At 43.3% G+C, this 24,313-nt stretch overlaps 1 protein-coding gene across 1 annotated transcript in view; it reads left to right on the top strand.

Moving 5' to 3' along the window:
- LOC149442055 (myosin-4-like) overlaps positions 1–24,313 on the top strand; it is a 56,096-nt gene that overhangs the window by 7,492 nt on the left and 24,291 nt on the right. The window contains exons 5-19 of the mRNA XM_089656576.1: positions 2,097–2,214; positions 5,820–5,912; positions 6,929–6,992; positions 7,093–7,191; positions 8,536–8,639; positions 11,017–11,155; positions 15,711–15,829; positions 15,907–16,056; positions 16,143–16,313; positions 17,343–17,652; positions 20,078–20,145; positions 20,239–20,326; positions 21,613–21,730; positions 22,343–22,466; positions 24,112–24,248. Of these exons, the coding sequence (XP_089512702.1) occupies positions 2,097–2,214; positions 5,820–5,912; positions 6,929–6,992; positions 7,093–7,191; positions 8,536–8,639; positions 11,017–11,155; positions 15,711–15,829; positions 15,907–16,056; positions 16,143–16,313; positions 17,343–17,652; positions 20,078–20,145; positions 20,239–20,326; positions 21,613–21,730; positions 22,343–22,466; positions 24,112–24,248 (1,902 nt within the window). The remainder of the gene's footprint in view (positions 1–2,096; positions 2,215–5,819; positions 5,913–6,928; positions 6,993–7,092; positions 7,192–8,535; positions 8,640–11,016; positions 11,156–15,710; positions 15,830–15,906; positions 16,057–16,142; positions 16,314–17,342; positions 17,653–20,077; positions 20,146–20,238; positions 20,327–21,612; positions 21,731–22,342; positions 22,467–24,111; positions 24,249–24,313) is intronic.

The raw sequence follows: 24,313 nt of genomic DNA, 5'->3' as shown, positions 1-24,313 counted from the left end.
GGCCCCATACAGCCAACTTGACAGGGCCCCCTACTCCAAGAAAAACAGTTTACTATGATTTATTTTTGAATGAACACAGTGAGTGATTGGTACCGATAAGTCATTGTGTTCATTCAGGAAAGGAGGGGCTGGTAAATGTGACATATTTACTGCACCCTTCCCCCACTCTCCATCCTGAAGAATCCTATTATGTGCTTGTAGCTGCTGGTGGGAAGGAGAGGAGAAAAGTCGGCAGCACTGCGGGGGGGAGGGGGGGGGGCACACAGGTAGGGTGATGGGTGTGGTGAGGGAGCAATAATTGGAACTGATCCCCTGTATGGCTTTCTCTGCAGCAGCTCAAAGCAAGCAGAAGAAGCCAGCTTTCAGCTGCTTCAGGGAGATTTATACAGGGGATCAGTTCCTGGTATTTCCGCTCCCGCCATGCTGATCACCCTTCCTGCCCACATCCAATTCACCCAGCTGCCTGGGCCACCCTGCTGCCCTGGGCCCCATACAAGAGGACTGGTGGTAACCCCTTATCCACGGCCCTGCCCGGTGTCCTCCACTTCAAACAGCATTTTCAAGTGATAGAGTCACATAAATGAGCTGACAGATGTCAGACAGATTTTTGTGTACAAAGCTTGATGGTCAATATAGTATTTTATGTTACTGAAATTATAATTTAATTTTGATTCTTGGTAATAAATTTTCAAAATATCTTTAGTGTTACTTTCTTAAAAATGCATGCCTAGTCAAACAAAAAAGCAGTTCAAGCTATTTCCTCATATTATGTCTTGTTACCAATGCTGCAAGAGATCAGGTGAACCCACAATTTCCTGTAGTGAGTTTACAACACAAAGGGGTGTTTTTATAAAATAGAAAATATTTGCATTGCTGTTTGTCCATCAAAACTGCATGTAAATTTGTTCTGTGCAAATGGGGAAAAACACATTTTCTCAGGACTATATTCTTGCAATTCAGATGAGTGAACAGGGAAAATACTGCATTATGGCCACTAGATGGAGTTGAGGAGCACACCAATTTCCTAGGATACTCAGCACCATCTAGTGGCCATAATGCAGCATTTTCTCCTTTCACACTGTTGATCTGCAGAGAACAATGTCTGAGAACATGAGATTTTCCCCCATTTGCACAGGGAGAAGTAGTGTCAGCTCTGCCTGATTTCTCCCCCAAAGAGCTACAAAATACCTCCCTTTTATGTTATGGAGATGAAAAGGGGAGAGGTTATGGATCTGAGATGAGAAGAGAGGGAGCGGTCATGGAGATGAGAATGGGAAAAGGGTTATAGAGCTGTGGAGAAGGGAGTGGTTATGGATGTGAGCGGAGGTGTTTTGTAGTTCAGCAGGGAAGTGGCAGAGGCAGCATTGTCAGATCACTTCTGGAAATTAGGAGCTCTGAAGTTAGGAGAAACTGGATTTCCAATGGGTCAACAGGTATTTTGCTGGCAGCATTTTCATTGTGATAAAGCATGAGTCAATACTGTATGCATGTAATCAGGGCCCAAACAAGAGGTGTACAGGAGGGGCAGCTGTCCTTGGCACTGTGGTATCATGTGAGGGTTGTGGGGTGCCGCAAGGAGATGGGGGGATTTTTTTCTTAGGAGGGAGAATTTGAGGGGCAGCAGGTGGTAAGAATTGTTTTAGGAGGGTAAATTTTGGAGGGGGGGTGCTAGGAGTGTTGATTTGGGGGATTTGTGTTTGGAGGGGAGATGGGGGAAGAGGAATTGTGCTAAGAGGGGGGATTTGGGTGATTATCATAGAAGAGGTGATATGGTGGGGGGAGGGGATGTTTACTAGGAGGGGAATTTTGCTCTAATAGGGAAGGGGTAAACTGTGCTGGGAGGGGGCATTTTAAGTCTAGGGGGGAGGATTTGTGCTTGGAGGGGAAATTTAAGGGGTAGAGGATTTGTATTAGGTGGGAGTGATTTTTTTTTTGGGGGGGTTGTGCTGGGGGGATTTGGGGAGATAGGGGATTTGAACTGTAAGGGGGGATGAAGGGCAAAGATTTGTGCTTGGAGGGAGGATGGCCTCTAGATGACCTTGTCCCAGCTATACTATACAGTACATATTTATTTTCCTGAATTATTCTTCCTCCAGTGGAGAATCCGGTGCTGGGAAGACTGTGAACACAAAACGGGTCATCCAGTACTTTGCAACAATTGCAACCACTGCAGAATCCGGAAAGAAGAAGGAGAACTCGGGGAGTAAGATACAGGTTGGCTTGTGTGGGGGCAGAAAAGTCTCGCTACATCACAGTTGTCATTTATTTCCTCTGTGCAAAGGAGGCCAAATACAATAATAATCTGTCCCCATATATACAAACCACAGAAGCCCCAATTATCATTTTCCTGTGCTCAACTCTAAACCCATACCATCCAACTAAAACATAAAAGGGCTGCCACATCTTACATATACTGAAAGGGGATCTGGTGTCAGCACCAGAGCCATTATAATGAATGGACAAGAAGGGTGTTTGGGCCCCCTTACTGGAATGAGGAACCCACCAAATGACAAACTATAAATACTGGAGTATTGGGCTATAAATATGTTTCTAGGAAGACTTAAAGAGCAGAACTAGGCTATGAGTTTAGGGTAATCCCAAATACAATATCTTGGTTCAGTCATCCTTTGTTGCATCCCACTATTAATAAGATGCTATAAACTAAATTATATAGTGAGGGCTACATTTTTATTTTTAAGAATTTTATTATAGAATAGGAAACAGCAGAGAATCAGTCAAAAACATATGCAATGACCAGCAGGAATATAACATACAAAGGATTCGATGAATAATACAGAATATGTACTGATGAGAAAGCATGAAAATAAACTGCGTACATAAGTGCCGTACAGGGGCGGACTGACAACTCATGGGGCCCCCGGGCAATAGGGGATCATGGGGCCCTTTGTCCTTGCCCAAACTCAAAAAAGCCTATGAAAAAGGTACCAGGGGCATCTCATGGGGCCTCCTACTGACCCCAGGCCCTCGGGCAGTGCCCGAGTTTCCAAATGGTCAGTCCGCCCCTGGTGCCGTATAGGAAGAAAACACAATAAATTTCAGAAATGATAGACATTTGGAGACCAATAACATAATAAACTCTATGGAAAGATTGTTACTGTGTGAGGGCTAAATTTTCATTACTGGAGCATGTATGACAGCCTTTTTTTTAAAGAGGGTTTTGTTGAACCTTAAGATTCCTGCAGCGGTTGCTAGTGGTTCCTTGAGCAATGAGCTACTTCGGCCTCTCAGATAAGTTCCCACTGACAACAATGATCTTTTTTTGCCATCTGTAAAGTGGGGAATTCTTCCCAATGACCACAAATGTAAGGAGCATTCTATCCACTAACCATCACACCGATGTACAGTGAGCTGTAGATACAGTTATCAGCAAGGGCTCCCTGAGCCCAGAAGGTAACTGCAAGGGTCTAACCATGTTAAAAAAAAGTTGAGATCTGCTGTGGAGTGTAAAGATCAACAAGATACAATGCCGGCTGAATTGGTCATTATTGACAGAAGGTGGCCGAAGAACTGGATTCTAATGGTGATCAAGAATGCCAAAAAGGAAGAAGGAATATAGTCTGTGGTACCCACAACTACCCAACATTAGGTATTATTGTGGCAGAACCATTCCACCTGGGTTTCCTCGTGCAGAGCGATGCGTCTCAGCCAATGGTCCCCTTTTCTGGCAAGTCTTCCAGAGCTTTGCCATTGGCGGGTATTAGAGCGCAAAGACAATCCTTCCCCGATATCCCAAACCACGAGCCAGAACTTCATGTAGTGTGAGTGAATGAATGCTCCCCCACCAGACAGTCTGGCAACTGGTTTTCCCCACCCTCAACAAAACTCTACAACACAACAGCAATCAGCACATGAAATCTAGAGAAGTGAAATACTACAAGTTCACATTACCCTAAACAAACAGTGTAGAATGCCTGTCTACATAACAGCTGCTAAACATATACAGCTTTAAAAAGGGTAGAACGGGAAGAGAAAGGGCAAAATGTTATCACAAAGGGACAGTTCGTCACAATTATAAATTAGTCATGACCAGGGGCGGACTGACAACTCATGGGGCCTCCGGGCAATAGGGGATCATGGGTCCTCGCCCACACCCAAAAATGCATATGAAAAAGCCAATGAAAGGTACCAGGGGCATCTCATGGGGCCCCCTTCTGACCCTGGGCCCTCAGGCAGTGCCCGAGTGCTTGAATGGTCAGTCCGCCCCTGGTCATGGCTCCCACTTGACCTGATATCTTGGAATAGACTAGTGAAAATGGCATAGACATGTTCCATAAGCTAAATACAACAAATTCTGCAATAATTTGTATCAAAAGGAGGTTAAATGACTTCCAGTTATATGCTATTGTACACATTATAGTAGGATTGCATTATAGTCTGGACATGTAGGCAACTCCAGAAAATATGTTTCAGGGTACCGGGTTCTGAATAGTCTCTAAAACAATGTGCATCAACCCAAGGATATAGTATATAATGTGAACTCTTTGTGGCGTTAGGTACCACTGAATCAGCAATTTGCTGGCAGTCTCACAACCTATAACCAAGCATGAGCTTTTACACAGCATTTGCTAGATGATTATATTCCCTCCTCATTGGCCTACCTCATCGTAGACTATCCCCCCTCCAGTCTATCATGAGCGCTGCTGCCAGACTCATCCACCTCACTAACCGTTCCGTATCCGCCACCCCTCTCTGCCAATCCCTCCACTGGCTCCCAGTTGCCCAACAGATAAAATTCAAAACACTAACAATGACATATAAAGCCATCAACAACACTGCCCCAACTTACATAACTGATCTTATCTCTAAATATCACCCAAACCGTACACTCCGCTCCTCGCAAGACCTCTTACTCTCTAGCTCCCTCATCTCCTCATCCTATTGCTCGTCTCCAAGACTTCTCCAGGGCGTCACCCATTTTCTGGAACTCCCTACCCCAATCTATCAGATTACCTACTCTACTTGCCTTTCGGCGATCACTGAAAACCTTTCTCTTCAGGGAAGCCTATCCCGCCCTCCGCTAATTCTGGAATCCTCTACTCTTCCAACCACTCCATCCCCCACAGTGACTACCTACTGTACCATTCACCCTGCCCTCCTAGATTGTAAGCTCCCAGGATCAGGGCCCTCAAATCCCTCTTGTATCGAACTGTATTGTTACTGTATTGTCTCCCACTATAATGTAAAGCGCTGAGCAAACTGTCGGCGCTATATAAATCCTGTATAATAATAATAATAATAATAATAATATTCAACTTTAAGTCTAAAGGAACCCTTTGACCCCAATATTGCCTCTAACATGTGATTTTAACCTTCACCATGACACATATACTCAAGGTGCATGCATACTCAAAAGTTTAAACCTCTATCTGTGGAGATTTTATCCCTGTCCTAAAGATGCAACAGGAAATGAGAAGAAATCTCTCCAAAGTGAGGGGAATTCCCATCCTTGTCCAGGACAAGTACCTCTTTTGGAAGAGTTCCCGTCTCTTCTTGCTCTGGAGACAACTTAAAAAATGTAAATTAAATAAATTAAAAATTTTCCCCACTTTTTGTCACCAGGGCACACAAAGATAACCCTTCTCCACTGTATCCAAAACAAAAGATCTTTGCCTCCATGCACTAAATCTTAATATTGCATCGGTAAACATTGATATATCTCCTAAGCCTTGACCCATAAGCTACCTCTAACAGTAAATTATCCCCTGAAAATAAATCCTTACCATATCGGATGCCAAAGCCATACATTCCCACACTATAAATGTTAAACATGTTATGACAGGTCATTTTTTTTTCTCTAGGGGACTCTGGAGGATCAAATCATCCAGGCCAACCCACTGCTGGAGGCCTTCGGTAATGCCAAGACGGTCAGGAATGATAATTCATCCCGCTTTGTAAGTTTCTTTGCAGTTATGGTTCAGATTTCTGAGTAAATTTGGTAAAATATTGAGGTAATAGTCAAAGACGTTTTTGTTATCTACAATGAAAAAGAAATCTGTTGACCAATGCAGATCTGATGATGGTAGTGTGAAATCTGCTCACTATGAATGTTCTGCATTTTGCACTCCGTTATTGTTCATTTGAAAATGAAATAAAAACCCATATATACTGTATTTACCTGTGGTTCTCAACCTTTTTGAGACCAGAGCCAGTAAATTTTTCCAAAACCTTTCATGCCCCAACAGCAAAGCATAAAGTTTATTTTCCAACAATAAAAGCATGGGAATGCAAAACATATATTGAAATGCTGGCTAGAGCTGGGTGTCACTGTGTTTGTATGGGAGAGGGTTTGTTGTGGCGTGGGCTAGGGGACTCTGCAGCAGACTTGGTGGCCCTGTAGGGGATGATGTTTCTGGAGGAATCGGAGGTGCACTGGGGAACACTGTTGGATGCACTGTTGAGGGCTGGAAGCTCTACATCAGGCTGGGGGGACAATGTGAGATACTGAGGAGGTTGGGGGGCACTCTGAAGGCAGGGGGTTGTCAGGAGCCTGGGGATACTGGGGGCAACTATGATGGTTTGAGGGTCACAATCAGGGGCGGACTGACCATTTGGAAACTCTGGCACTGCCCGAGGGCCCGGGGTCAGTAAGGGGCCCCATGAGATGCCCCTGGTACCTTTTTCATAGGCTTTTTTGAGTTTGGGAAAGGACACAGGGGCCCCATGATCCCCTATTGCCCGGGGACTCCATGAGTTATCAGTCCGCCCCTTGTCACAATGGGAGCTGGGAGGCACTGTGGGAGGTTTTAGGATCTTCAGATGACTGGAGGCCTGGGTGAAGAGAGGCCACACTCCGGCAGTGGACCATGGCCCGGTGGTTGAGAACCGCTGCTCTCTACAGTCCCATTTTCTGGTATACAATTGCATCATGAATGTGTGATGGGTGTAACCCAAATCTTCATTTACACAGGGAAAATTCATCCGAATCCACTTTGGAGCAACAGGAAAACTCGCCTCTGCAGATATCGAAACATGTAAGTGACCGATTGTAGTTCCAAAATTGCATTTTGTATTTCCGAAAACTCTGACATCAGTGATTGGCCATTTTGTACTAAGCAAAATATCTTCTTGCAGATTTGCTGGAGAAGTCCAGAGTGACTTACCAACTTCCCAACGAGCGGAGCTACCACATCTTCTACCAGATCCAATCCAATAAGAAGCCAGACATTGTTGGTGAGTGGAGGGATGGGTTGTGCTAAATATCACTATTCAAGTCAGAAAATCCAACAACCCCAATGCAGGCTAGGGTCAAAAGAAATCTCAGCAGGTGCTAGCCGGCATCCCAGGTGGCTCAGCAAGAATAGGCATTGTCAGACACAGCAGAGGTTGCATGTTCAGACCCAGGTCCTGACAGGGTTAGTGGTAAGTGCTCCTGCCTTGTAGCACTGGGGTCCTTTGTTCGAACCCTAACCTGGACACTATCTGCTTGGGGTTGGATATTCGTCTTGTGCCTACATGGATTCCTCCTATACTCCAAAGACATTCTGGTAGGTTATTTGGCTGCTGTCTAAATGGGCCCTAATATGTATGTGTGTGAGACAGGGACTGTAAGCTCTTTGAGGGCAGGGACTGGAGTGAATGAATAGTATAGGTTGTGTAAATTGATGACACCTGTGATGGGAGTCATTTTGGGTGGGGGGCCCTTGGAACCCAGCTCACTTTGGAGAGGTGGGGAGACCCCTGTCTCAGCTCCCCATATCCCTCTTATGTGTAAATCACCCTGTGCTTGTTAGGGGTACAGGGCAGGGGCAGACTGACAACTCATGGGGCCCCCGGGCAATAGGGGATCATGGGTCCCCTGTGTCCTTGCCCAAACTCAAAAAAGCCTATGAAAAAGGTACCAGGGGCATCTCATGGGGCCCGCTACTGACCCCGGGCCCTCGGGCAGTGCCCGAGTTTCCAAATGGTCAGTCCGCCCCTGGTACAGGGTGATCTGTCCTAATATTGGGGTGAGGGGTTGTTGATTGTTTGATGTTATGTGGTTGCATCCCATTGTTCTATTGTCTGTCTGGCTTGGGAGCGAGCTATTATGGGATGTATGTGTTTATGTGTATTGACTTGGTGGGGGATGTCTCCAGCAGCTCTCCCTCCTGATGAGACTGTCTGTTGGTGTGTCTCTTGTTACTAAATGTAGATTGCCCCACCCTGTGTCATTATGTAGGGAAGGGGGATTGTCTCCCTGTATCTGTGTTCAAATAAACTAGTCTACCTTCTGGATTACTTCAAGAATGGTGTCGTCTAGTCTTGTATGGTTGGCTGTGGTGTCTGTTGTCTGTGTTCGGATGGGGAAGCGGTAGTCTAACGGAAGTACCCAAGTGCAGTCTGGGGCCGGTTCCATTAAAACACCATATAAATGCCTGTATAATTAAATGATAATGGTCTCTTCAGCATTGCTATTTCTGAATAGTAGAATCACCCTTGCTGAATTTTGGTGGAACAGTTATAGATTTGAATAGTGTTCACCCCACTACATTCACTTTCAGTTAAATTTTTTTAATGTGTTTGCTTTTTTCACAGAAATGTTGCTGATTACAACCAACCCTTATGACTTTCAATACACCAGCATGGGGGAGATTACTGTAAAAAGTATTGATGATGCCGCGGAACTCATGGCCACCGACGTATGTACATACAGCGCCTTCGCCTTTGCATTTTAGAGAATCTCACTGCAAATCCAAAACCTTCTTTTTCGCTGTCTGAAATAAGAACTGTCTGCTGTGGCCAATGGGAACCAATCCAATTCAGGCCTGACCTTGAAATGGGAAACTTGAGGGTGAAATACAGATAGTTCTTATTTAGGACACATGATAAATTATGTTATATTGTAAAACCATTAACCCCTGGTGCCAAATTTAACCTGAGGTCTGTCATATAAAAATTAGGTGGTTTAAAGATTAAATCAATACATTTATCTAAATGTATTCCTTATGACCACAGAGCATATAAATCCAAATTCTTTTGCAAACCCAGATATTAACTTATGCAAGTAGCAGTGACATCATCACTATGCTGTACATAACCTGTGCAGAGAACAGAGCTGTGGGAGGGACCCAGAAGCTCCACCCACTACAGGCTGCCTGCAAAAAACTACTGAAGGGGGCGGAGACAAGACCAGTTACCCTGCACAAAGAGAGAGAATATGAGGGAGTGGTCTGTATTACAAAGGCTCCTGTACAATTAGAAATAGTCAAAGGACACAAGGGTTAGAAAGAAAGTCACACCTTTTTTGTATCTAAACAACATGTCAGGAATGGACTCAGCACTGGTGGTGGGACTTACCTGCCGTGTGGGCTGCAGTACCAGGGCTGACCAACGGGTGCTCTCAGCAGCCAGAAGCTCACTCCTGCAATCAGCCAACACCTGGGGCTGATTGCAGTAGGTGTATTTAAGGAATGGCCAGACCTGCAGTCAGTGCCTTGGTGTATGTTTCCCATGAGCCCCTGTACCTGGTATCCTGTGTTCCTGCCTATCTGCCTAGTTGCTGACCCTGTTTTGATCCTGACCTCTGCTGACCATCTCCTGTTGAACCCCTGGCTTGCCTGACCATCCTTCTGCCTGATCCTCCGTACCACGCTCCCCGTGAGTTACTGAACCCGGCTTGTAACCCTGACTATTCTCTGCCTGCTCCTCCGGTACCTCACTGCCCGCACGTTGCTGACCTGGCCTGCCTGACTACGCCTGACGCTACCCAGATGATCCATCCATCCTGCACGGATCCAGTCACTACTGTCCAAACCTGCCAGCCCCTTCACATCAGGCTTTCCCCCGGTACATACCCTCGGCGGACCCCTCTACCACAGTTGGGTGCACTCAGGGGCCGCAACCTGATCTCAGTCCTGCACCAAGTCCATCCCCACCATCAGGGGCTCTGGTGAAAAGGCAGACTGGGGCTTAGACACCGCGCCCTGGGGAATCCTGTTCTGTGGGTCACTAGAGATCCCGCCTGACGGTGCCTGACAGTACCTTACGGCCCACTTGACCATTCCACCTCTCCAGCCCTGACTACGCCTGTGTTCCTGAAGCCTGCTACTTCCCTGTGTCAGTCCACACATTTCTGGTCACACCCGGATCTCTGACACAATATTTGTTTAGCCCTTGTTTTAACTTTAAGTGGTATTTATAAAACCAAATGGTGTGCAAATGCCTCAGCATTTACACAGCCATTGCAAAGAATCTCCATAATGTGCTTGATATGTTTATTTACAATGATCATCAGCTCCATCTAATGGCTCAATGTCTTATCTCGTATTTAATCTCCAAACACGGAAAGGTTTCTTCACAGTGAGAGCTGTGAAAATGTTGAATAGACTCCCTCAAGAGTTGGTTGTGGCCAGCTCAGTGGATTGCTGTAGGAAAGTCCTGGATTTTTTCTTGGATACACAGAATATAACTGGATATAACATTTATAGGGAAAGTTGATCCAGGGAATATCCGATTGCCTCTCGGGGGATCAGGAAGGAATTTTTAAGAGGTCAAAGAGCCTGGTCTTTTTTTTAACATTTTTAGATCTATCGATAGTATAGTAAAGTATATATTTTTGTTTATCCCAGGAAGAAAGCAAATTGGATCGTGCTTTGCTGGGTTTTGTTGCCTTCCTCTGGATCAACTGTGGGTATAGGATTATAACTTTTTTTTTTTAATGGTTGAACTGGATGGGCTTTTGTCTTTTTTCAGCCAGACTAACTATGTAACTATGTATTGTCCTGATATACCACAATCAGGAAAACACCACATTATGACCACTAGATTTTGCTAGTGGTCACATGAAATATACATATTAGACACATTACAGGGATCCTTCTCAGCTGTTGTTTGAATGCCGAGTCATTTGCATAAGAACATTTTTATAAACAGTCACTTAAGTGTCCTCATGATACTATTTATTGCAAGCTAAAGGCACCACTATCAGAAAAAAGGGCTGTGGGGTTGAAAATTCTGCTTTTTCCTATATAGAAGAGAATGCCAATATACATACAAGACTGATTTTTTTTTTTCTAGGAAGCCATTGATATCCTTGGCTTCAATCAGGAGGAGAAGATGGGGATCTACAAGCTGACAGGTGCAGGAATGCATTATGGGAACATGAAGTATAAGCAGAAACCCCGTGAGGATCAGGCTGAGCCTGATGGCACAGAAGGTAAGTAGCCAGGCCAGTTCAGTTACACTAGTCTGGACACCAGATCATAAACATTTGTTTTTTAGATTTAAATGACCTTGGGAAGGGTTAGAAGCTAATGTCTGCATCCCTACTAGGGATATTTCTTCCTCACTTACTATCGTGGACAACACATAGTGAGGGAAGATTCCACTTAGTGGGGATAGTGAACAAAAAAACTGATACGACTTTAAACCCTTTCTTAACTCTGAACTGACAGTTAACCGCCATAGAAGGCTGCTCCTTGGAGGGAGGTCAGCACTTCTGTAACTGTGTCTGTTTGATAGGGCCAATGTCAAATATCCAGAAGCAAGAAAAAATACAATGCAGCCAGACAGATACAGTTAATCGGGAACTAGGTGGAAATACTGGGTGCCTTTTACAGGTGGTTAACGAGTGTTAGGTGTGCAAGTTACAAAATGGCAAATTTGCAGTGCCAGAAATATGGTTACGAAGAGCAATTCTAGCAGCTCACAATCTCTTTTATCTATCTATCTTACATATTCTAGCCATTCTTGATCTATGTCCCAAGAACAGCATTATTTATTTAGGTACTTATATAGCACAGTCAATTTACACAGCGTTTTACATATATATATATTGAACATTCACATCAGTCCCTGACCCTCAAGGGGCATACAATCTAAAGTCCCTAACCCTCAAGGGGCATACAATCTAAAGTCCCTAACCCTCAAGGGGCATACAATCTAAGGTCCCTAACCCTCAAGGGGTGTACAATCTAAAGTCCCTAACTTACATTCATACATACACACACTAGGGACAATTTAGACAGGAGCCAATTAACCTACCAGCATGTCTTTAGAGTGTGGGAGGAAACCCCCTCAAGCACAGGGAGAACATGCAAACTCCATGCAGGAGGTGCCATGGTCAGGAATTGAACCCATGACCCATTTACTGCAAGGCAGACGTGCTAACCACTAAGCCACTGTGCCGCCCAATTGGGTGGATCCTTACACAACTTCTAAATTGTAATCTATGCTTGGTCTGTTTGGATGAAAGGGAACCAAGTGGCCAATTTGCAGGCAGTCTCTAAGTGCACCAGTAACATACTGACGCTAGAAAATTCATATACAGTACACTCCAGATGGTACTTTACCCCTTTACTCCTGTGCAGATAGCTAAGTATGTGCCAGGTTTTAACCCTTGGTGCTTCCGAGGTCGTAAGACAGAAAGAAATATGCTTCATATATGGTGGACGTGCCCAGTAGCCCATCAACTGTGGTCTACAACATGATTTATTCCATCACATATATTAACCTTCAGAAGAAACCAAGTGAAGCACTTTTTTATAAGCCACGTAGAGATGTCTCTCATGAAACCCACACATCGATTGCTTTCTTTTTCATGGTGACCAAGCAAACTATAGAATATTTTTGGAAGTCCCTTTCTCTCCAGTTTGAGGAAGTTAATTCCAGAATTCAAGATTTCTTTATTAATGAAAAAATAACAGCGGAATTGGAAGACAGACATGACCAGTTCCTTTTGATCTAGCAACCTTGGCTAGAATACTAACCAGGGGCGGACTGACCATTTGGAAACTCAGGCACTGCCCGAGGGCCCGAAGTCAGTAGGGGGCCCCATGAGACGCTCCTGGTACCTTTTTCATAGGCTTTTTTGAGTTTAGGCAAGGACACAGGGGCCCCATGATCCCCTATTGCCTGGGGGCCCCATGAGTTGTCAGTCTGCCCCTGCTACCAACCAGTCTTTCGTTTCACTACACGATTGATCAATCAACCTGAGTTAGAATCCTTACTGAGAGATGCTTCTCTGTCTAAACTAATTTACAAGGCTCTCATGCCCTCTGTTCACAATGGCCTGGAAGATCTTCTTTTTATAGCCGGTGGATGTGCCAGATATGGACTGGGAAGACTGGAAAGATATATGGGAATACCCCTTTCTCTAACCAGTTGCTGTCAGAGATAGACTGATCCATTTTAAATTATTGCACAGAGCCTACTTAATGCCACATAGATTAAATAAAATTTACCCTGGGGTTTCTCACCATTGCTGGAGATGTGCAGGTGAGTCAGCAGATTTTCTACACATGTTTTGGACTTGATTTAAAAGGTTTGATCTGAGGTCACTCAATTTATTTCCTCCTTGACCACAATTCCAGATGAAAATTGAATTCTGCTTATTAGGACTGGTTGACTCCTTGGCCTTTCAGTGGCGACTAAGACCCTCCTCCATGCCAGGAAGACTATTGTATGAAAATGAAAAGCAGCCAAGGCTCCTACCCTAAACTTTTGGAAAGCTTTAACAAATTTAGTTATGCCACTCTGCAAGGCAACCTTCATTTTTCATGGATGCCCTAGTAAATTTAATAAGGTGTGGGACTTTTAACTTGTTTTATCTACCACCAATAAAACATAGACAGACTCACAATCTATCTGGGAAAATCCTTTGGAGGATTGTAGAGTCTTGGGGGACAAGAATGGCAACTTCTGTACTCATTATATATATATAAATTTAATATTGCCGTTAGGAGTTGAAAATAGTTAGTCCTAATTTTCCTTTCTCTCAAGTAATTGGAAGAGTCTGTAGCTGTTGTCATAGTCTATTCTGATGTTTTACCCTCGTGGGACCGAGCTGAAATTCATACGTGTTTCTAAGTCGACTTTGACTGTGACTTTTATGTTGTTCTTGAATTGTATATTTAGAGACAGGGTATGCCTAACAGCTCGGTTGTGTGTTTACCAGACTTTTTTTACAATATACAAAAATTAAAAGGATGTAAAAAATAAAATTGTTTTCCAGGACTTCAAGGATAGCCATAAATATCTTTATTTTTGTCGCGCTGTGTATATATATACAGTTGCAAGAAAAAGTATGTGAACCCCTTGGGATTATGTGGAGTTTTGCATGAATTGGGCATAAAATGTGCTCTGAACGTCATCTAAGTCACAACAATAGACGAACACAGTCTGCTGAACATAATACTACACAAACATTAGATGTTGCCATGGTTTAATTGCACATAACATGTAAACATTCACAGTGCAGGGAGGAAAAAGTATGTGAGGCCCTAGCTTAATGACTTCTCCCAGAGCTAATTGGAGCCAAGAGTGAGCCAACCTTGACTCCAATCAGTGTGATGATATTGGATGTGTTGCTGACAGCTGTCCTGCCCTTAAAAAACACACACCTGTTTTGGGTTTACTGGTTTCAAGAAGCACTGTCTGATGTGAACCATGCCTCGCAGAAAAGAGCTCTCAGAAGACCTACAATCAAGAATTGACTTGCATGAAGCTGGAAAGGGTTACAAAAGTATCTCCAAAAGCCTTGATGTTCATGTGTCCACGGTAAGACAGACTGTCTACAAATGGAGAAAGTTTAGCACTGTTGCTACTCTCCCTAGGCGTGGTCGTCCTGTAAAAATGACTGCAAGAGCACAGCGCAGAATGCTGCATGAGGTAAAGAAGAATCCCAGAGTGTCAGCTAAAGACCTACAGAAATCTCTGGCACATGCTAACATTTTTGTTGACACATCTACAATAAGGAAAACATTAAACAAGAATGGAGTACATGGGAGGACACCACGGAGGAAGCCATTGCTGTCCAAAAAGAATATTGCAGCACGTTTGAAGTTTGCAAATGAGCACCTGGATGTTCCACAGCACTACTGGCAAAATATACTGTGGACAGATGAAACCAAGATTGATTTGTTTGGGAAGAACACACAACACTATGTGTGGAGAAAAAAAAAGGCACAGCACACCAACATCAAAACCTCATCCCCACTGTAAAACATGGCGGAGGGAGCATCATGGTTTGGGACTGCTTTGCTGCCTCAGGGCCTGGATGGATTGTTGTCATTGATGGGAAAATTAATTCCAGAGTTTATCAAGACATTTTGCAGGAAAACATATGACCATCTGTCCGCCAACTGAAGCTCCGCAGAGGATGGGTGATGCAACAGGACAATGACCCAAAGCATACAAGTAATTCAACAAAACAATGGCTGCAACAGCACAGAATACGCCTTCTGGAGTGGCTCAGTCAGAGTACTGACCTCAACCCGATTGAAATGCTGTGGCATGACCTTGAGAGAGTGATTCACAACAGACATCCCAAGAATATTGCTACACTGAAACAGTTTTGTGAAGAGGAGTGGTCCAAAATTACTCCAGATCGTTGTGCAGGTCTGATCTGCAACTACAGGAAACGTTTGGTTGAGGTTATTGCTGCCAAAGGAGGGTCAACCAGTTATTAAGTCCAAAGGTTCACATACTTTTACCTCCCTGCACTGTGAATGTTTACATGTTATGTGCAATTAAACCATGGCAACATCTAATGTTTGTGTAGTATTATGTTCAGCAGACTGTGTTCTTCTATTGTTGTGACTTAGATGACGTTCAGAGCACATTTTATGCCCAATTCATGCAAAACTCCACGTAATCCCAAGGGGTTCACATACTTTTTCTTGCAACTGTATATATATATATATATATATATATATGTTAAATTCAAACACACTTTGCATTTTTTAATTTTATGTAAATTTTTTGTTTTCCAGATGCTGATAAAGCAGCATATTTGATGGGTCTGAACTCTTCGGATCTGGTGAAATCTCTTTGCAATCCAAGAGTCAAAGTTGGAAATGAGTTTGTGACCAAAAGCCAAAATGTGCAGCAGGTGAGGACTGACAACTACTCTTCACTTTCCAACACTATCAGTGTTAGACAGATTTTACTGACAAATGTCTATTCTAGGTCTACAACTCCATTGGTGCTTTGGCCAGATCTGTTTATGAGAAACTCTTCTTATGGATGGTGACCCGCATCAACCAGCAGCTGGACACAAAGCAGTCCCGCCAATACTTCATTGGAGTTCTGGATATTGCTGGATTTGAAATTTTTGATGTAAGATCATAGATCTTTGCCTTCACTATTCACATTATGAAGTGATCGAGGTTGGTTATTATTTATTTCTTCTCCTAAAATTTCAGTTCAACACTTTTGAACAATTGTGTATCAATTTCACCAATGAAAAACTGCAACAGTTCTTCAACCACCACATGTTCGTGCTGGAACAAGAAGAGTATAAGAAGGAGGGAATTGACTGGGAGTTCATTGACTTTGGCATGGACTTAGCCGCCTGCATCCAGCTTATTGAGAAGGTATATAAGAAAAGCCCCCTATTAACACTCCAGCATGGGTTGAAACGTGTGAGTTTCATTATATGGCCAAATGTTTGTGGAGATATGACCATCTCACCACTATATAACCAAAAGTATGTGGACTCCCTTCTAAAATGACTTTAGATGTTTCTAGTGAAAGGAACTGCTACAACATACAAAGACACTTTATACAATTAAGCTATTCCAGCAGTTTTGTGAAGGCCCTTTCCTCTTCTAGTTAGACAGTGCCTTAACTCCATAAAAACACATTTAATGTGAAAGAACTTGAGTGACCTTCACAGACCCCTGACCTCAGATCTACTGAGCACTCTCTGTGAACCAGGTTTGATCAAACATCGCTACCTGATCTCACAAAAGTGGACCTCAGACCTACTGGGCACTTTCTGTGAACCAGGTTTGACCCAACATCAGTAAGATCTCACAAAAGTGGTCCAAGATCTTGCGGAAAACCTTCCAGAAGGATAGAGGCTGTTTTAGTCACAAACAGAGCAGTTACTGTTATTACTGTGGTTTCAGAACGAGATGTCCAATAAGCTCATATGGGTGAGATGATCAGGTGGGCACAACTTTTTAGTCATTAGTGTAACAGAGCCTGTAGGAAGAGGTAATTTATACATCATAGTTTTACACCTTGCGTAATCTTCTCACCTTAATATTGTGTTCTTATGCATACCAATTATGTAGCTGACCCTTTATTCTTCTGGAGTGCAGGCAATCTCTACTCTAATAAACACGATATGGGAAGCCACTGAAATTCCAGGGCTGGAAACTAGGCAAAGAGGGCAATAGTCAAGCTCACTTGTCTCTAGGATAGTACGCTAGGGGTTCTTTTAATAAATTTACATGTTTTTTTTATACACTTAAATTCTTAGTTACCCAAGTCAAATCTTTATCTTTTTTAAGAAGACGACAGATATAGTTGGCAAACAGAAATAAACATCATTGTGCAAGGATTACTGCCACTTCTATAGCAAAGATCTTTTCATCCCTTCATGTTTCTTTTTTCAGCCGATGGGAATCTTCTCCATACTTGAAGAGGAGTGCATGTTCCCTAAGGCCTCTGATACCACCTTTAAGAACAAGCTGTATGACCAACATCTTGGAAAGTCACCCAACTTCCAGAAACCAAAACCAGGCAAAGGCAAAAGCGAAGCTCACTTTTCCCTGGTACATTACGCTGGCACAGTGGACTACAATGTCACTGGGTGGCTGGACAAGAATAAAGACCCGCTCAATGAGACCGTGGTAGGCCTGTACCAGAAGTCTTCCCTTAAGCTCCTTGCTTTGCTCTTCTCCAGCTTTTCTACTTCAGAAGCAGGTAAGTACTTTAGATAAAGCCAATCACTGAATTCAATTCAAAAGTCTTTTGCAATATTTTTATGACATACCTTCAGAAGCACCTAAGGACCGACTCAGCTGAAAATAGTAGAAATGAAATTGGAGTCGAAACTAAAAATAGAGCCATTATTTTGTGATGGTAAAAATAAAAAATATAAACTTATAGAGATGGTGTGTTATCAATAATATTTTACCATCAGAGGCATCATCCCTACAAAACATATTATTGAATAATCACATTGCAATGGGACTTTAATGTATGCCTCAAATGGTAGAACACACTGATGTTTAAAATAGAAAAACATTTTATTACAAAGGTATTCCTTTCACAAAATTTAAAATATGTCCATCAAATTGAATGACTTAAAAACCATGTTCATATATGACTTGCATGTCTGATGGTCAATACACCAACTGTAATCATACAGGTTACAAGAAATAAAGTTGATGTATATGGGTCGATGAGTTTCGTAAGAACATCTGCTCCCTTGCGCATTTTTTTTATGCAACTCTGAAAAAATAATAAACAAATAAATTAAAATAAAAAAAAAAATAATGAACAAATAGGAAAAAAATTGCAGAAAAATAACAGCTTAGGGGAAAAGGTAAGGGAGTAGTTAATTAGGATTAATTAGGGTTAGTTATGGGTTAATAAAGGGTTAAATATGAATATTCTTTATTTAAAAAAATAACGTTTTATTTACTTTTAAGTTTTAAATGCTGTCTTAAGTACATTATAGGTCAAACCTTTTTACCTATAAATGAATGAAATAGTAATTAAATTGTAGCAATACACTGCTCCATTGTATTACTCATTGCCACTTGCAGACTATCTTCAGGTGTCATTTTACATTAGACATGTGCAGAATGGAAAATGTTTTTTTCCTTTCGGATAAATGTGTTATGTAACTGATTTCGTTTTGTAGGTTAGTTTAGGAATTGGTTTAGTTTCATTTAATTTTGTTTATTCATTTTCTAACAAATGTAACATTTTCAGAACGATTTGAATGGAAAAAAAGCTGCTTGTTAATGAGAGGGGCAGGAAGCAGGCCACCGCGTCCTTAACAACCAATGATTCATTAGCTGTCAGTGGTTTCCCCACTGACAGCTGAATGTAAAAAAAAAAAAATTGCCTGCAATTAAAAATTAAGGAAAAAAACAGCGTAGGGTTCCCCCCAAAATCAGACCCTTATCCGAGCATGCAGCCTGGCAGGTCAGGAAAGGGGAGGACAAGCGAATGACCCCCTCCCAAACCAGGCCGGTTAGTGGGTGCTCGTGCGTGGTCGCGCGCACAGGTGCAGGTGGGTGCGCATGCGCGGCGGCACATTGGTTTTGAGTGGGCTATTTAAACTGAGCTGGGACCTTGCATCAATGCCATTTGGTCTTTACCCCGAGCATCTGTGTATCCTGCTACCTGTTTACCTATTGCTGATCAGATCTGTCATTGACCTCGCTAGAACGCTGCCTGCATCGACCCCTGGCATGCCCTGTGGACTATGCTTCTGCCTGCCGATTCTGTTTTACTTGCCTGCTAGTTGCTGACCCGGACCGCCTGACCTTGCTTACTCTGATCCTGCACCCTAACTGGCTTAACCCTGCCAGTACATCTACCTGAGCGCCAACTGCCAAACCATTCCAAACCATTCCTGCACTTCTGCCAGTGTATCATCCTCCAGCTGCTCCTGCATTCCTGATGCACGCCAACCCCACGGAAGTCCCAACAGGCACTCGTGCACCTCTGTGCTCCGGCTCTCCCTATTACTTTTGCAGGGCCCCTGAGCCAGATCCGCAAGGGAGACCCTCCTCTGCAATCTCAGGTTCTACCATTAGGTATGTGACAGACTGCTGTGTAGGGGGGAGGGGTGATCTTTTCCTCCACTCAGGTCTCAGATTACACTCTGCTCCCTGTTCTTTGCTGTGCTGTGTGTGCTTTCACATCCCTGCCCCCTGACTTCTGGAACTGAGACATTTTGTCTAAATTCTGTACTTTAAACGGCTGTAGAGAAGAGAGGTCTGCAGATGAACAAGTAAAACTTATATAGGAGGATCTGTAAACAATTTTGAAAACCATTTCTCATTTTCCTTTCTCTTCACAATTATCTGCCACTTTGTGTTGTTCTATCACATAAAATCCCAGTCAAATACATTGACGTTTTTGGTTGTAACATGACAAAATGTGGAACATGTCAAGGCACCGTATGACCAGAGGCCAGTCACCAGGTATATGTAAGGGTTCACAACCACTCTAACTCAGAGTATAGAAGTAATAGAATCAGAATGATACCAGTCAACTAGCATTTTCAGAAGGAGGGATATGCAATAGCAAATTCATATTTCTGATTTCTGAAGAATAATCGATAATGGGATTTTCATGGAGTGTTCATTAACATTTATTTTCTGTCCAGCTTCAGGCGGTAAGTCAGGGAGTAAGAAGAAGGGCTCCTCCTTCCAGACCGTCTCGGCGTTGTTCAGGGTCAGTTCAATGAGTGGAATTTGCTAAATGAAATTACCAAAGAAATATATAAAACCGTAACTAAAAACCTTGATTAACATATCCTTCCTACAGGAAAATCTGACCAAACTGATGACCAACTTGAAGACCACCCACCCACACTTTGTCCGCTGCCTCATCCCAAATGAGACCAAGACTCCAGGTAGAGTTCACACTCTGGCAATGACCCAGATACTGAATGTCCCATCTACTGGCCAATTCAATTAGAGAGTCACTGCTCAAAGCTAGTCACAGCACAACAACCTCCAGAGAATCAGTCACCATGTCCACACCATATGATATAAGCTGTACTGAGGCAAACAGGAAACTTCATTACAACAATTATTGGACACGAGGTATGGCACTACCAGAACCTCCATGTAGGATTAATGGCCAACAGGAAATGTCTTGTCTCTGAAGTTGGATCCATAAATCAGAACCATCCTAAATGGACCTGCCATTTACCTTACAAGCCTCCATTAATAAATTCCTAAAATCAGATGACAGGTCCACTTTAAGTCCTTTAAATTCAAGCACATGGATCTATTAGTGTATCAAGGGCTGCTATTAGAACCCACAGCCAACTTGATCGGGCCCCCCACCCCAAGAAAAACAGTTTACTATGCTTTATGAATGAACACAGTGAGTGATCGGTACAGTCATTGTGTTCATTCAGGAAAGGAAGGGGCTGGTAAATGTTACCTATTGTGTGCTTGCAGCTGCTGGTGGGAAGGAGAGGAGGGAAGTCAGCTGCACTGTGGGGGTGAGGGGCACACACGGGAAACTGGCAGGGTGAAATGTACGGTGCACAGGTAGAGTTATGGGTGCAGTGTGGAGGTAATTACTGGAACCAATCCCCTGTATGGCTTTCTCTGTAGCACCTGAAAGCAAGCAGAAGGGAGAGGTGAAGAAGACAGCTTTCAGCTGCTGCAGGGAGAGCCATACAGGGGATTGGTTCTAGTAATTGCCCCTCCCACCATGGCAATCACCCTCCCTGCCCACGTCCAATTCACCCAGCTGCCTGGGCCCCCCTGTTGGCCTGGGCCCCATACAGGAGGACTGGTGGTACCCCCCAGGGGCGGACTGACAACTCATGGGGCCCCCGGGCAATAGGGGATCATGGGGCCCCTGTGTCCTCGCCCAAACTCAAAAAAGCCTATGATAGAGATACCAGGGGCATCTGATGGGGCCCCCTACTGACCCCGGGCCCTCGGGCAGTGCCCGAGTTTCCAAATGGTCAGTCCGCCTCTGGTACCCCCTTATCCACAGCCCTGAGTGTATCATAGAATTGACAACCATCCATTTATAAAAATGATAATAATTTCAATGTTGTTGAAATTCTCAGGACACATACAGTACGTTGATTATCTTGGTTTTTCAGTATGATACAGAATTCCTATCAGATAAAGTGAGAGATCCATGTCAGTAGTTATGACCTTCTGTCTACAGGGGAGATGGACAATCATCTTGTCATCCATCAGCTGCGCTGCAATGGCGTCTTGGAGGGGATCCGAATTTGCCGAAAGGGATTTCCCAGTCGAGTCCTTTATGGGGATTTCAAACAACGGTAAATAGAATGGCTAAAGTCTGACTTGTATCTTTGTGCAGCCTTCTGAGAAAATCAGTGAATAAATGAATCAGTAAATACTAGAAAATAATTACACTTTTGGAGAAGTTCTGTACACCAACTGTGTACAGAATGCCTCCGTGTTGCCATATTGCATTTTATTTTTTTAGATTTTAAAGGAAATATTCTTTTGAAGAACATAAATTGCACTATGGCTTTTGTAGCAGTTGTACATATGAACTTCACAGAAGTGGAGTTATCCTTTAAATCTCAGAAAATAACATTTTACACATGATAAAAACATTCACAAGGGTATTATTTGCAACTTTTGTTGGTACAGTCACCCAGCAGATTAAAAAAATGACCCTTAAGCCTCTGCCATGCATACTTCTTCAGCTGGCCATTAGACTGCCTATCTGGTCCCCACATACCTCCTGAATTCCCAATAGGAAGCACAATGGCCAACTGAAGGAGCACCCATGGTTGTAAGCCTGAGACAGGAAGTGCTGTTACTGGCAGGATCTCCAAGTAAGAAACTTTGTAACAAATTTACCAAAAACAATTATTTTTAACTGTATACAGTTAATTTTATATTAAAATTTCTTTTGCCAGGTATAAGGTTTTGAATGCCAGTGCCATCCCGGAAGGGCACTTCATAGACAGTAAAAAAGCCTGTGAGAAGCTCCTGGGCTCCATTGAGATCGATCACACACAGTACAAGTTCGGACATACAAAGGTTGGCGGATCTTCTTCTAGGAAATTAATTAATTGCACAAATTCCTCCCCACAAGGTTCTCCTCTATCTGCTGTCTGAAGCATTGGGGCTCATTAAAAAAATATACATTGTGGTAATCCTCCTTTTTTACCACAAGGCTTGCTGACACATGAGTATACAGTATTGTCAATGGCAGCAGAAATAATGCGACTTCCCTTGCATGTTTTTGCATTGGTTTTGTATGGAGAGATTTAACTTCTGAGATCACCTCAGTCCCATAATAGTAGCTTCAAGTTATTGGAGGTCAGATAGAGCTGAAGTGTGTGTTGTTAGATTCAGACATTAAATAAATAATGTTCCCCATAACCACTCATCCACTATCCTGGCCTATGCCCAGATGTCCCTTGTTGTGTGCTACTAATAATAAGATACCACCAATGGAATTATATAATCTTGGCCGGATTTCCATTACTGGAGCCTGTAGGCCAGCCTTTCTTAGCAACAAATTAGGGTTCTTCCATAGGTTTCTAGGAGTTCCTAGAGCAATGAGCATTCTTCCTATTGACCACAAATGTAAGGATCATTCTTCATACTGTCAATCAATATAAGGGGCAGTACTCCCACTGATCACCAAAGTAAGGGGCATTCTTCCCACTGATCACCAAAGTAAGGGACATTCTTCCCTCTGACCACCTATGTAAGAAGCATTCTTCTCACTGACCTCCAATGTCAGGGACATTCTTCCCACTAACTACTTATGTAAGGAGCATTCTTCACACTGACCTCCAATGTCAGGAGCTTTCTTCCCACTGACCACCAAAGTAAGGGACATTCTTCCCTCTGACCACCAATGTAAGGAGCATTCTTCCCACTGATCCCCAATGTCAGGAGCATTCTTCCCACTGATCCCCAATGTCAGGAGCATTCTTCCCACTGATCCCCAATGTAAGGAGCATGCTTCCCACTGACTACCTATGTAAGGAGCATGCTTCCCACTGACTACCTATGTAAGGAGCATTCTTCCTACTGACCTCCAATGTCAGGAGCATTCTTCCCACTGACTACCTAAGTAAGGAGCATTCTAGCTACTAACCTCCAATGTAAGGAGCATTATGCCCATTGATCTCCAATTTCAGGAGCAGTCTTCCCACTGATCCCCAATGTAAGAGGCATTCTTTCCACTGATCACCAATGTAAGGGGCCTTCTTCCCACTGACCACTATTGTAAGCAGCATTCTTCCCATTGACCTCCAATGTCAGGAGCATTCTTCCCACTGATCCCCAATGTAAGGGGCATTGTTCCCACTAATCACCAATGTAAGGGGCAATCATCCCATCAACCACCAATGTAAGGAGCATTCTGCCCAGTGACCACCAATGTAAGAAACAATATTCCCATTGACCACCAATGTAAGGGACATTATTCCCACTGACCACCAATGTAAGGGACATTCTTCCCTTTAACCACCAGTATAAAAGAAGCCCTTCTACACTGATCATCAATATAAGGAGGACCTTTTTCAAAGGCCACCAATCTAAAGGAGCTCTTCTTCCCTGCTCATCAATGTAAGAGAGTATTTCACTCACTACAAGCAGTCCTTGAGGCCTAAATGTTGTATCAAGGGCTTCTCAATGTTAAGACAAGTCTTTCTTGTTCATCTTCCAGGTCTTCTTCAAAGCTGGCTTACTGGGTGTTCTGGAGGAAATGCGGGACGAGCGCCTGGCTCAGCTCATCACCCGCACGCAGGCCCTGTGCAGGGGTTACCTAATGAGAGAGGAGTTTAAGAAGATGATGGAGAGAAGGTGGTCATCATCTATATACCTATGCACTATTCCCTCTGATATCATGTCTGTCAATTCACTAGGTG

This window comes from Staurois parvus, unplaced genomic scaffold (genome assembly GCF_062004578.1).
Source record: "Staurois parvus isolate SC_StPar_1 unplaced genomic scaffold, SC_StPar_1.0 ptg000918l, whole genome shotgun sequence".
Taxonomy (NCBI): Eukaryota; Metazoa; Chordata; class Amphibia; order Anura; family Ranidae; genus Staurois; species Staurois parvus.
Note: the sequence above shows the minus strand (reverse complement) of the source record. Positions and strands in the feature narration are given on the sequence as shown.